Source organism: Stegodyphus dumicola, chromosome 3 (genome assembly GCF_044657685.1).
Source record: "Stegodyphus dumicola isolate Sdum_Otavi_A_Nest chromosome 3, ASM4465768v1".
NCBI lineage: Eukaryota > Metazoa > Arthropoda > Arachnida > Araneae > Eresidae > Stegodyphus > Stegodyphus dumicola.
Genome location: NC_140770.1, coordinates 21,791,388 through 21,804,116, shown reverse-complemented (window position 1 = coordinate 21,804,116; position 12,729 = coordinate 21,791,388). Strand labels below are relative to the sequence as shown.

The following is a 12,729-nucleotide window of genomic DNA, read 5'->3' as shown; positions in this document are numbered from 1 at the left end:
CACTGTGGTACTAATAGCACTAAATTTGGAGTTTGGCACAGTCACTAAGTTTTAATGCAATTGCTATAGATTGGTACAGTCACTACAGCGCAGACACTATGTTAGGCACAGTAATTTCAGTACACAGTCACAATGTTTGCACAGTTACTATGACTGTGAACAAGTACGGTGTAGGTACTGATCTTCACTGATGTGTGCACTAGTGCTTAGGCATAGTCGGAGTTGGTGCATGATGTATACGTGCGGTGCAATTATTACGTGCAACCATTCATTGCAATAGGTTGGAAGGTGATGTAGGCATTCGAAGGCACTTTGGTGGTGGGGAGCTTTAGTTTAACAACTTGTGGGGGTGGCCCCTGAGTGAAAAGCTTTTGAAAAGGTTGGATAGTCGGTAGGGGAGACGAAAAGATGATCGTGTTTAATCTGGTCTATTGCGGTGAGCAGATATCTTGGCCCATTGCCCCGATTTGAGTGATAACTTTGCAGATTTTGGTTATGGCTGGCTTGTGAGTGATGATAAAGCGGTGGTACGCATCTCTGTTCATGGTTGGACATGGGAGGTGATGGTCTTTTGTCAGCTGGCAGGTGAAAAAATAGTGGTCTGGGTTGCCTGGGGCTCCACAGACGCATATATCTGTTAATGAGATGTTGTGCCTTTGGAAGTAGCTGGGGAATGGGCCGAATGTAGAGGACATAAAAAAAGAGAGTAATTGGGAAAGGAACTGGCACACTGGATAATTTAAACTTCAAGGACTCAGCCTTATCGTACATAGTAAGTGACACCAAACCTTAACTGAGTTGAGCATCCAAACTGAATGAGGGCGTTCAGCTGGACAGTAGTAGGCTGACTGTCAAGCCCTCACGTCACCGTATGAGCTTTAAAAACGGAAAGCCTATGAGAACATCTCTTGTCACTGCACGGCATAGTGCTCAATGTCATACATAGTGCACATAGCTTCGAGGATTAGAAGCGAGTAGCATGAGTGATGATACTCGATTCCAATTGCATCACGCTGATGATAGGCTAAAAATATGGCACCAGCCCCATAAGGTAAACGTTCCACAGTACCAAGTTAAAATTATACAATGTTTACGAGGGCTCAAAGCTGATTCTGGATATTTCCTCTTGTAATACGTTAGACATATAGCACATGTACCAAGCGCCCTCAGTTCATCTAACTTCTTTGATTTGCTAAGTGATCACCTAGTAGTGTTCACGCTGTTCTGCCATCCGGATTGAAATTTTGCCAGCAGGACTACTGTTTCTGTTACAGATCACGGTTGGCTACCATGGGTCGTGGGAGCTTTCCATTGAATTCTGTATGCTAAAATAAATTCCAGGAATTTCGGAATTAAGTTATACTAAGCATCTTTAGAATTGTCTGAGGAAAGGGTGGTAATACGTCATTCACCAGCAGCGTCGTTAACGGGCAACTAGAAATTCCAGAAAGTATCTGGCCGACCTTACTGTTGAATCTATGAATCGTCATGTGGTATTTTTTTATCAAAGTCAAAGGAATATCAGCTGCATATATATCCTTAACTCAACGGCACTTCAATGCATCATGGTTTTAGTTTTCAACAAAGTTTGGCGACGTTTTTGTATTCTTTCGCCGGTAACTAGAAAGTTTTGTAAATTTTTTATAGCGCAAATGACTGACAATAGTAAGCTGAACAATGTTACCACACAACTAATAATTTGAGATGGTTTTTTCCATCTCCCCATAGGTGCTACTAGTATTGAGAACTAGTTATAGAGTGAGGGATTTGTTGTAGGAGGACAATAGCAGTTGTGAAACCGTTGTTTTCTAATTTCTACGACAAATTTTCAGAACGACGTAAATTGTTAAGTAAGTGACTCAGTATTTTCATCCTGTGAAGTCATTGAAGCGAACAGATGTGCTCTGCGAATTATGGCTATACAATCTGATAACCATAAATTTTGGAACTTACAGCGTCTTTGCTATCCTCTTTGAAATAATTTTGCACGTAATAGAAACTGAGTGCCTCTCCCAAATATCTAGATACAGGTGAGAGGCATTGTTCCCAGCGAGGTTTTTCTTGGATTTCTCCTATGGCCACTGCTCTGAACTCTTGTTTCAGACCCCTCCAGTCTTTTGACAGTTGATGCATAGATTTGTCAACTAGCGTCCACATCAAGAAATTAGCCACCACCCTGAAAGGAAAAAAGTTTTCTTTAATATTAAACTCACCGTAGTATTACTTTGTTTATTATGATTGATTTTCCATACATGTGCCGTATTTACTCGAGTATTTTCTTTTTTTCTCTTTTAAATTTATCGTCCGAAAATCGAGAGGAGAAAATTATGCAAGTCATTTCATTTTTGCTTCTCTGTTACTTGTAGCTCGCCCGTTCTTATTGTTGTTTCATGGCCACCGAAGCAGAGTAGTAACGTCGTTGAACAGTGGAAGTTCGACTTAGGATCGAATCCCGACGAACAGGCCGGTTGCATGTTTGGTTTTCCTCATGTTTAACGCGAATCGAGCTAGTTTCCCTTAAAAAGGTCTTCGTCACAGCCATCCTTTCCCATTGGTAAGCAGCCCCCGAGTTTCTTGCTTTAATCAGTTAACCTAACCTTACCTTATTGTTGTCTTTGCTCCTTTTTAGGTCTCAGATCATGGATAAATAATTAGAGAAGATAAATGTGCAGCTGACTCAGCGAAATTTTAGATTGAATGTCAGTTTGAATTTGCTTTTCTTTGATTGATTACTTCTTGTATGAGGTTGGCATAATTTTTAACAGTTAGAAGGGAGAGGCTCGGTGTGACCTTCGCAGTTCTATTCCGACGGCGTATCTTTGTTGCTAAGACGGAAACCATCATTACGTGGGCGAATATATTTTGGATTTATGGGGAGCTCATTCACTGAAAGCACTGAAGGAGGGAAGAATTACTGGAATATTTAAAAAATTTTCAGAACTTGGTGCTGAAATCCTAAGAGGTAAAATACGCAAGGAATAGACACATACTTTTATGGAGAAAACTGGAGAAAAATTCGTAAATTATCAGAAAAAGAGTATGTAAATGTCTAGAGACTTAATTAACCATTAGATAGAAATCGGGTAAATGCTGACAGAGAAATTATAGAACTTAAAACGTCGTTTGCAGAGTTACAAAGCGAATTGCGTCTTAGAACTTTCCATTCCATAATTTTTATTTGAAGCCATAACAACTCGACGTTTTGCTTCAAGGAAGTAATCAATCGTTGGTCAATCAAGAAAAATACGAGGGCAAGTCAAAATTATCTACACTTTTGTCATAACTTTTCTCACATTGCGCATTTTGTCTTCTGTCCTCGTATTTTATTGTTATACTGTTGTGGTAATGCTGTGAAAGTTTGATCTTAATTCCTCCATTTTTCTTCCTTCTGTTGCAGATATATCATGGCTGTTCCATTAGAAGTTTGCTCCCAAGAGGAACAACGAGCAGTGATCCAATTCCTCTTGTCGGAGAGTGTCAAAGGGTCAAACATTCATCACAGACTATCATTGCAATATGGGAGAAGTGCATTATCGCGTAATACTGTGTTTTGACAAAGCATTGACAGAACCTAACATGAGTGAGCTTGTGTTCTGCAGTAAGCTTTCTTGGTACCCACAGTGCATAGACTTTATGAAAACTGAGCTCGTCTTGGATAATTTGATCGGTAGAGCCATGACCGATGTTCAAAGCAGATGCTACCTCATCGATAGTGATTCGCCAATTCATGTCTATGCACCCTCCGACCCTTTGACACCTCTATGCCTCTATGCCCTTTGACACCCTCCGACCAGAGGAATCGGTTCACTGCTCGTTGTACCTCTTTGGTGCAAACTTCTAATGGAGCAGCCATTATATATCTGCAACAGAAGGAAGAAAAATGGAGGAATTAAGATCAAACTTTCAAAGAATTACCACAATAGTATAAAATAAAATATGCAAGGATAGAAGACAAAGCGCGCAATGTAAGAAAAGTTATGACAAAAGTGTAGATAATTTTTGACTTGCCTACTTACATTTCTAGTACCTTTGAAATAATAATTTATTTGTTGAAAAACTCAGCAGTTCGTTGGTTAAATCATACGTATAACCATATGTAAGCTATAAGATTAAGGGTTTTAAGGGAAAATTATTCATAGTTTTGTTTTGAAAAAGGGAAACCAAACATTCAGCCATGCGTCCAATTCCTTTCTCAGTGATTCTAACTCGGTAAGAACTCTCAATATTCTGCGATTCTGTGAACTTGGATACTATTGCTATTTCCAAAGAGCAGGTGATAATGTCATCAAGGGAATCTGTACTTCGCTGGGCTTTTTTTACCTTATTATACAGTTTATTTTAAAACACGTAATTTTAGCTTTAATTCTCTACCTCTGAACAACTCTGTATCCCATGCTTTATGTTTTAAAAAAGTATTTGAATTATGATGCTAATGAAATTTTATGAATCCGGATATCGTGAGAAATGCAAAGTTATAAACCCCCAATAAAAGATTTTTTCCATGATCTCTATAACTTTATAAAGTATGTTTCCCTTCCTTCCGGCTTTAATTCGCTTCTATATCCACTGGAATTTATTTACTGGAGAAAAATGCTATAAGTAAATAATATAAGAAATTAGGGTTTTCTACTTTTGAGTAAGATATTTTTAAAAATGTCAGTTTTCTTTATCTAAGATATTATTAATTTTATGCAAGTGCATTTTTTTGCAAAAACCATTTTCCAGGCTGTGTCTTTAATATACCGCTTCTTTCAATGCGTGTTCAGTTATTTAATCGTTTAAATACTACTACTACTACTAATAATAAATAAATAAATAATAATAATAAAATAATGTTTTGTTCATAACATAAAACGGTTACATAAAAATAGATCACAGCTCGGGGGGGGGTTACATTTATTTATACAGTTTATTTTAGCAATTAGTGCAAGAAGTGATGAATTACGATTCTAAACGTAAGGGATGCAAAGGTTTCAAAAATAATAAATTAATTTTCTGTTTTGCACGTTTCGAATATTTGAGATTATACACTGTTAACTAGCGATTCCGCTTTATGTTGAGCCTTTTTCAGACAGCTGGCAGAATAATATTTTACACAATTTTTTCAAGCTTTATAAATTCTGCAATAAAGTTTTTCAAAGCTATTACATTATTAACATCGAATTATTACATTTATATTTTAAATTGACTAATTGAGTTAAAATTTCTGTTAGTGAAATTTTGTTTAGTAATTATTCGAAAAATATTATTTTCTTTATTATATTAAAATCATTAGTAATTAATCGAAGAAATGTAATTTCCTTCTTTTAGTACATTAAAATTATTAATAATCAATCGAAGAGATGTTACTTTCTTCTTTTAGTGCATTGAAATTATTTAGCTGCTTTAATGTTGTTATTAGCTGAAATGGGTAGAGCGCATATTATGTTTTCATTGTTGTTTGTTGTTGTCTGTGATCTTTACTATTCTCTAGATAATTTGGTTTTATTTTTATGGCAGTATTGAAATAACAGTAATAACAGTACGTATTGAAATAACAGTACGTATTGAAATAACAGTACGTATAATATGAAATCGTTAGAAATTTTTCCTTACCTCTTGTCTGTTGTGTTGATCAAATCGGCGACACCTTGAATAAAACTTGGGTTCATATTTATCAAAGTATCGTTTTCAAAGACTTCAGCTCTCAGTACTCCATTAAAATACTTCATCCAATTAATCTATGAGAATCATAGTAATTAATAGTAATACGCATCTTGTATAGAACATTAGAAATTTCCCAAAATCGTATATTAGAATGGAATAACACTAATAAATGTGAGTGGCGCTCACGGACTCAGTTGATCTTACAAGGTCAAAAGGTCAAACTGTTCCTTCCTGTCCTCCTTGAACGTGAAAGAGCGGCTAAATTTTTTCCTGTCTGTATGCCTTTCGCATATCGCATCAGGTGGAAATGCATACTTTAGAAATAAATTTGGTGCAATTGCTATTACGTTTTAGGCATTGTTATTAATGTTTAACGAAATATTTTTCTGAAACATTGCGTACAGTGAAGTGTTTCATTAATTTCATAATTGGATTTGTTTTGTTACGTTTACTGTTCATATTTGCACAAAATTTGTGTAATATCGTAAAATAAAACAATAAAATAGTTGATGCATCCTTCTTTTAATTTGTTTAATATTAGTTTTTATGATTTAATTTTGTTTAATCATCGTTAAATCTTTTAAATTATCCCATTAATTGAAATTCTCCAAATAAAATGCCACCACCACGCATTAAAAAGTCATTAAAGAAAAATAAATAATTATTAATGACTTTTTATGTCTTTCGATTTTTACTTGTTTCAGTGGATGATTTCAACCCCTTTGGTTTCATTACAGCTGACTGTGCTCCATCTTCCAACGATTCGTCACTCTTGAGACATTATGCGCACATGATAATTGAAAAAGGTCTTAATATTTAAACGCATGCGATTACAGCGATCAACTGAATGGCTGGTTACAAGACGAAGTAGCTTTAAAAATGTTTGGAGGATGGGAGAAGAAGGTGGGAAAGTATTTGATTAGAATATTATATACGACAAGCAGACACACCAGGCGAAGAACCTCCATGCCAGGTCCTCTTTATACGGGACCCATTCAGAGTTTGAAATATCCATTTTTTGGAAACCTTTATTTACTTTAATTTCGTGCAGATTTGTCATCTTTCAAAAAATTTTTAGCTTTCGAATTATAAGCGGAAGATTGAGAAAAATACAAAAATTTTGATAAAATTTGAGGTTTTTTACGATTCTTGTTCCGAAGCCGGCCTTTGGAGAAGTGGCAAACCTAGAATTCAGATTCAGCCCCTCCCCCGGAAAAAAAAAAAAAAAAAAAAAAAAAAAAAAAAAAAAAAAACACATATAGAACCGATGAGGAAAAAAAATATTTATTTTCTCCCAGGAAACACTCTTTTGAACCTTTGTTATATGACTATTTATATGGATATTTTAATATTAAGCAAACACTTCCCCTTCCTAAGCTACATTTGATTTGAAAAATGTGCTGTGCTATTTGTAATAGTTAAAAACTATTTGTGAAGATAGTCAGCATTATCATTTATGATATTAATTAAATGTTTTAAGGTATAATATCTTTACCTTTGGCACTTCCTGTGCAAGCTGATTTACAGTGTACTTGTGATACATAGCGTCCAAGTCCCTTCTTTGCTCTTCTGGCGTAGTGAGCTATAGGGGTTGAAAAGACAGTTATTTAAAAACTTCACTTGCATACTACTCTTAGAACTACATATCTTGAACAAATTACTAACTGAAATGAAATAAAATGTATTTTAAAGACAACTGAAAAAATAAATGAAGTCGTGAAGTGTTTAATATTAAGATTTCTCTAATTAATACGTGACAGCAACCCCTTTCTATATAAGACATCTGAATTTTCCTTAGAATTATTTTTTTTTAAGTATAAGTAAATGTTTCTTTTTCTTGTTCAGTCTTACATTTTTAAGACTCAACAATTTTTATACTCAAACAAGTATCTTTAATACATAATTTACTTTATCACTTAAATTTTAGTCCATTTAATTCTTGATACCTTAATAAATATAAGTGACAAATATGAAAGTAAAATATTGATAAATATTTTTGTGGGAACGTGCGTAATCCCCTGAAATTAACAACTTTTGGCACTTTTCCATTTCGCCGGCGCAGGCGATAAATTCGCCAAAAATAATACAACCAACGCCAAACTGAACATTCCCGTTGGTAACCTTTTACTGCCACATTTTCAAAACAAGTCGCAGACATTTCTTATGAGTCATATCTTTTTTCTTAATACGTCAAAAATAGATGAAAAGCCATTGAGAATTTGGGATTTGTCCAGAATAGGGAAAGAATCTTTCAAGGGAAAGGCGTTTTGCCTAAAATTGCTACTTGAAATGAAATTGTGTTTCGGAGACGAAGTTCAGTTGCCCTATAACCTATCAACTTTCGCAGTAAAAATGTATCCGGAAAGGAAATGGTTTGAGACATCGGAATTGAGTTTCTTGAAGTGTGTGAGGTTATTTATGGTTGGAGCGAAGAATTAACTTCAGTTAAATGGTGTAAAAAGCAGCTGGAAATCATTCACGAAGCAGTTATGGACTGGAATAACCACATGAGCAAGGATTCTGTAGATTCTTTGCTTAAACGTCAACAACTTAAAATAGAAATACTACTGTTTGTGGCGTCTCCCCATTTCCTTCACGAAGAACCCTGTCGAAGATACACAAGTTCTCCCGAATACAGGGGCATGGCATAAAGCCGCGCTGAACTTCGCACAGGGCAACTACCTCGTAGGCACTTCGTCATCAAGGTCTTGAACAAACGCATTAGTGGGTTACCAGTGGAGATCGGTCCTCATTTCGTCATGTCCACAGGTGTTGCTCCATCTTTCGGGATCAAAATCGTTCGGGATAGCTCCTGCTGAGCTGGTACCTTCGGCGAAATTAACCAGATGTGGAAAATTTTGGCAACTTCTCTTGCGACGTTTTACTTCTTCCCTCCGCTTTCGGCATTTGAGGTCGGCAAAAAGAAGGCCATTAGGTCCTGGCGCAGATTTGGCTTTGCTTTGGTTTAAGACCACCGCAACCTCCTTTATGGTTATTGGGACAAGGAGCCGATGGCACGCATCAGAGAGAGTAGGTATCTCCGGTAAGTTACTGCAGATATCGTTTGGCGTTCTAGAGACTTCGCTATAGTAAGTCGCCGTGTCGAGGTCCGGAGGTCCTGAACCAGTATCACTGCTATCCAACATTCAGTGGGATAACTTAGCCGGAACTAAGTCGAACAGTCTGTGGCATTTTGCGTACCTCGAAATCCTTCGACTCTTACTTTTTGACGAGGCCACCCTTCTTCGCTTTGCCTGTCGTAGCTTCTTGGGTTTGCATTTGGGCGTCTCTGTACCCAAAGTCTGGTATGATCGTCCAAGTGGATGAAAGTATGTTTACGAAGTGCAAAAATAATGCGGGACGGATTCTACCAAAACAGTGGATGTCTGGTGCAGTTTGCCGTGAAGATTCGTGTCTTTCCTTCTGCCCAAGGTGAATATGAATTAGTTTCCTATAAAACCTCCTCCACGAAAGCAAAACTCTCCTTAGGAAGATATTCCGCGAATGCTTTGCCAGAATCTAAATTTCCTAATTCAGGTATAAATTTAAGATATGAAAAAAATAGAAACATATCTCACATTTATGGATTCCAAATATTTGATATTTTTTAATTTGTCGTTATTACTTTCTTTTGAATTAAAAAATAATTAAAAATTTAACAGAATTAAAAATGAAAGTGCTTATATTAGTTTCAAGGTTTCTTTCCATTTTCTTCGAGTAATATTTAGAATAATCATGTAATTTTAAAACATAAAAAAACTTTTTAAATCTTTATAAAATTGTCTTTTAACTTTAGAATTTGAATTAAGTTTTATATTGAGTTTAAATGCACAAAATACGTGCATATTTTAAGTGTTGCAGAGCATTTGTGGCAAGCTCTATATTAGACACTGAACATAATGAAGTTAATTCTTAATTTGTCAGCTAAGTGTAAATGCAATAAATGCTAGAGAAATTCGTTTTATAAGCATAAACTGGCGTTATCAGCTGAATGTTTTGCTTTCCAGTCACTGGACTACTGAAGTTACACTTTTCTGTTTCAGAGACTAAAATACTGTAATAAAGAAGATCATCACATATGTTAGTTACTATTTTCCCAACAGCATAATTATGTAAATTATGCGTAAATGCTTTAGAGTCTTAAATTAACGATTAAATTAGATGATAAAAAAAGCAACATGGGCGATCCTAAACACCATATAATGAAGCTGCTCCTCCTAACTGAAATAAATAGATCATCATGTATTGCGCTTCTATCTGGGCACTCCATGTGACGGCAATAAATTCACGCACTGTAGCTCAGTCCAACGTACTATATCCAACGTAATATAATAAGAGCATTTACACCAAATCTGTAGATGATCTACGGACACTCGCATTCAAGATGAAATTGAAGTTGTAGCAACTGCAGTTCTCTAATGAAAAACTGCAGCTGGTAATGGTGTCATCTTCAACCCACGAGATTAAGAAGAAAAACCCAGAAAAATTGATAAACACTCAACAAAAGAACTTCGCAAACGCCAAGGTATCATAAGCCATCCACCCCCAAAAACCGAATATACGGCTTACGACAATAGTTCGAAAACTGAGGGAAAAGTCGAATGCGAGTCAGCACTACATCAACTTCAGAATATAATTAAGCATGGTAAGGCTATCTCCGTTCAAAATAGCAGCGTATTCCCGACCGAGGTGATAGTAATCCATTCTAGCATGATATTTATCCTAAAACTCATGACAGACACTATTCACGTCATCAGGGACAATCAGTCCTCAATGTGTGCAATAAAGAACTAACAAGTCAGCACTGCATTTGTGAAACAATCATCCAAACTAACAAAAGGGGTTTCATCATTACCTGGACCGGAGATTGCAGTAACTGCGAAAGAAATGAAGGAGCCGACGCTCTTGCCAAATAAGCAGCAATATGACGACCAAATTGAAATCCCATGGAATAAATCTGTCCTAAAACTGGAGCTAAAACCTTGCAGATGACAGATGGAACATGAAGGACGTCGAACCTTCAGCTTCCTACCAAACATGACGAAAATATAGGGAGCAATTCTCATTAACTTTTCCAGTACATCTCCGGACACGGCCTATTCCCGATCTACTTCCATAAAAGAAATACACCACCTCCAAAGTGTAAGTAGGGAAAGGTGCAACTGAATTACTACATGTTCCAGTATGCTCAAACAGAGAACAACCCCATTAAGCATCCCACAAACCCTGGGACTGAATTCAAGAGATTCTTGATTAAACACGGCAAAATCGCATTAAAGCCAACATGGAAGTACTCCAAGCGTTATATCAGTATCTCGAGCTGTGCAATCCTCGAAATCTCACCCCTTGATACTTCTGTAACCAACGTCATCTCTTAATGTGCCACTGTTAATCTGCACTTCCAAATCATATTTCATAAATACTGTAAAACTCCATGTAGATTTTAGTAGTCCATATGTCAAAGTATAAACCAATACTGAACCCTTGATGCAATATCAATTTAAATATCAAATCATTATAAAAATTTCACTTGAGATCATAAATATCTAACTACGTAATTTACACTAGGCTTTGTTTTTAATTGCTGCTCATTAATTCCTTAACTACTCTTGGAACTTATAAAATGATATTTTCCCGTTTATTCTATATTATCCTTAACATTCACACTTCCTTTTCAGAACTGCTTGCCAGTAGCTTAGCATAAAGTTGATGAAAACGTATTAGTTCGATCCGGGTTTTCTAATCCTGTTGATGAGGTCTCATGAAGTACATATTTCATGATTTTAACAACTTGCAGCTTAGTTTCAAAACCTCGCGTTAGATATCTTTCGTTGCTACGCTATATATTCAATTTAATAAACATTATAATAATTCATTGGAGTATGCCTTTGTTGTATGTTATACTAGTAGCTACGTGGCCGGGTTTTGAATACACCGGAAACCTGCCAAAAGGAAGAACCAAACGTTAAATTTAAAAACTGCGCAGAATTTTACTCAGCAGAAAAACTTCATAAAAAAAGCAATATCCCTTAATACAAATATTAATTATTCCAATAAATAAATTAACCAACTTCCCGTTGCCTTCTCTCAACAAACGTCCAGTATTCAAGAGAAACATTAAATTAAAAAACTGCACAGAATTATCGCTCTAATTTTTTTAAGTGGCAACAGTTATGATTTTCAACAGTCCAAGTATACAACTGAATTCTCAGTATACAATTGAATGAAAAACTATTGCCCAAACCACATTTCTAAAAGAATAAAACTATTCAAAATGATGCGATAAATTCGAAAAGTTAAAATAAAGAAAAATGTGATTTGAATTTTGAAAAAATCGCTTCGAGATGCACTGGCTCTCTTCTAGATGCACCTATATACCAAATTTCTTAGCCCTGGATCTATTAGCATACGACCAGTGCGAACGAAAATCACAAGACTCTTTCTTTAAAGACTCTTTCCTTTATTATATATAGAGATTAAATATATCCTATTAATATCCAGCTTCATATATGTAGAATATTATATTTGTCTAGAAATGCTGATAATTTTAATAAAATTTGTATGCATTATTACCGCTGGATGTAAAATAGGCCAAATTTATAACTTTCAACTAACCTTTGATAGCTAATTGGTAAACGAAACAAAGAAAGCTTTTTATATGGTTTAGAATTCAAATTGTAAAAAATCTGATGTGTACACCACATGACTTCCTTGTACGGAATATTAAATTATACGCATTTTTTCTTGCATTTTATTTAAACTTATTAGATTGAATTAAACCTACTTCACTGAAAGCGCATAAACCACAATAGAATAAATGCATTCTTTAAAATTCACTTTGTTTACCATAGCGACACTCTGGCGCTAGGTTTACTTAACAGTATTATATTTCGTTCATATTATAACTCAGAATGCACAAAATGTATATCATTTAAAGAATTATCTAATCGTTCCCACATGTTCTATTCAAATACTATAATAAAGATAGAACTATGTATAAAAGAAATTAAGCAAACAAAACAAAACAGAAACAGTTTTTCAAAGACAATTGAGTATTTCTCATTCAATTAATTCAGTTCTCAC

General features: G+C 35.4%; 1 protein-coding gene across 5 annotated transcripts in view; it reads right to left on the bottom strand.

The window, feature by feature from the left end:
- The window catches only part of LOC118181861 (neprilysin-2-like), a 155,840-nt gene that overhangs the window by 59,225 nt on the left and 83,886 nt on the right, over positions 1-12,729 (bottom strand). For 4 of the 5 annotated variants that reach the window (XM_085812634.1, XM_085812632.1, XM_085812633.1 and 1 more), the window contains exons 8-10: positions 7,142-7,228; positions 5,596-5,720; positions 1,954-2,176 (exon numbers count right to left, since the gene is read on the bottom strand). In XM_085812634.1, coding sequence (XP_085668760.1) covers positions 1,954-2,176; positions 5,596-5,720; positions 7,142-7,228 — 435 coding nt within the window. The remainder of the gene's footprint in view (positions 1-1,953; positions 2,177-5,595; positions 5,721-7,141; positions 7,229-12,729) is intronic. The other variant, XM_085812635.1, reaches the window with a different exon arrangement.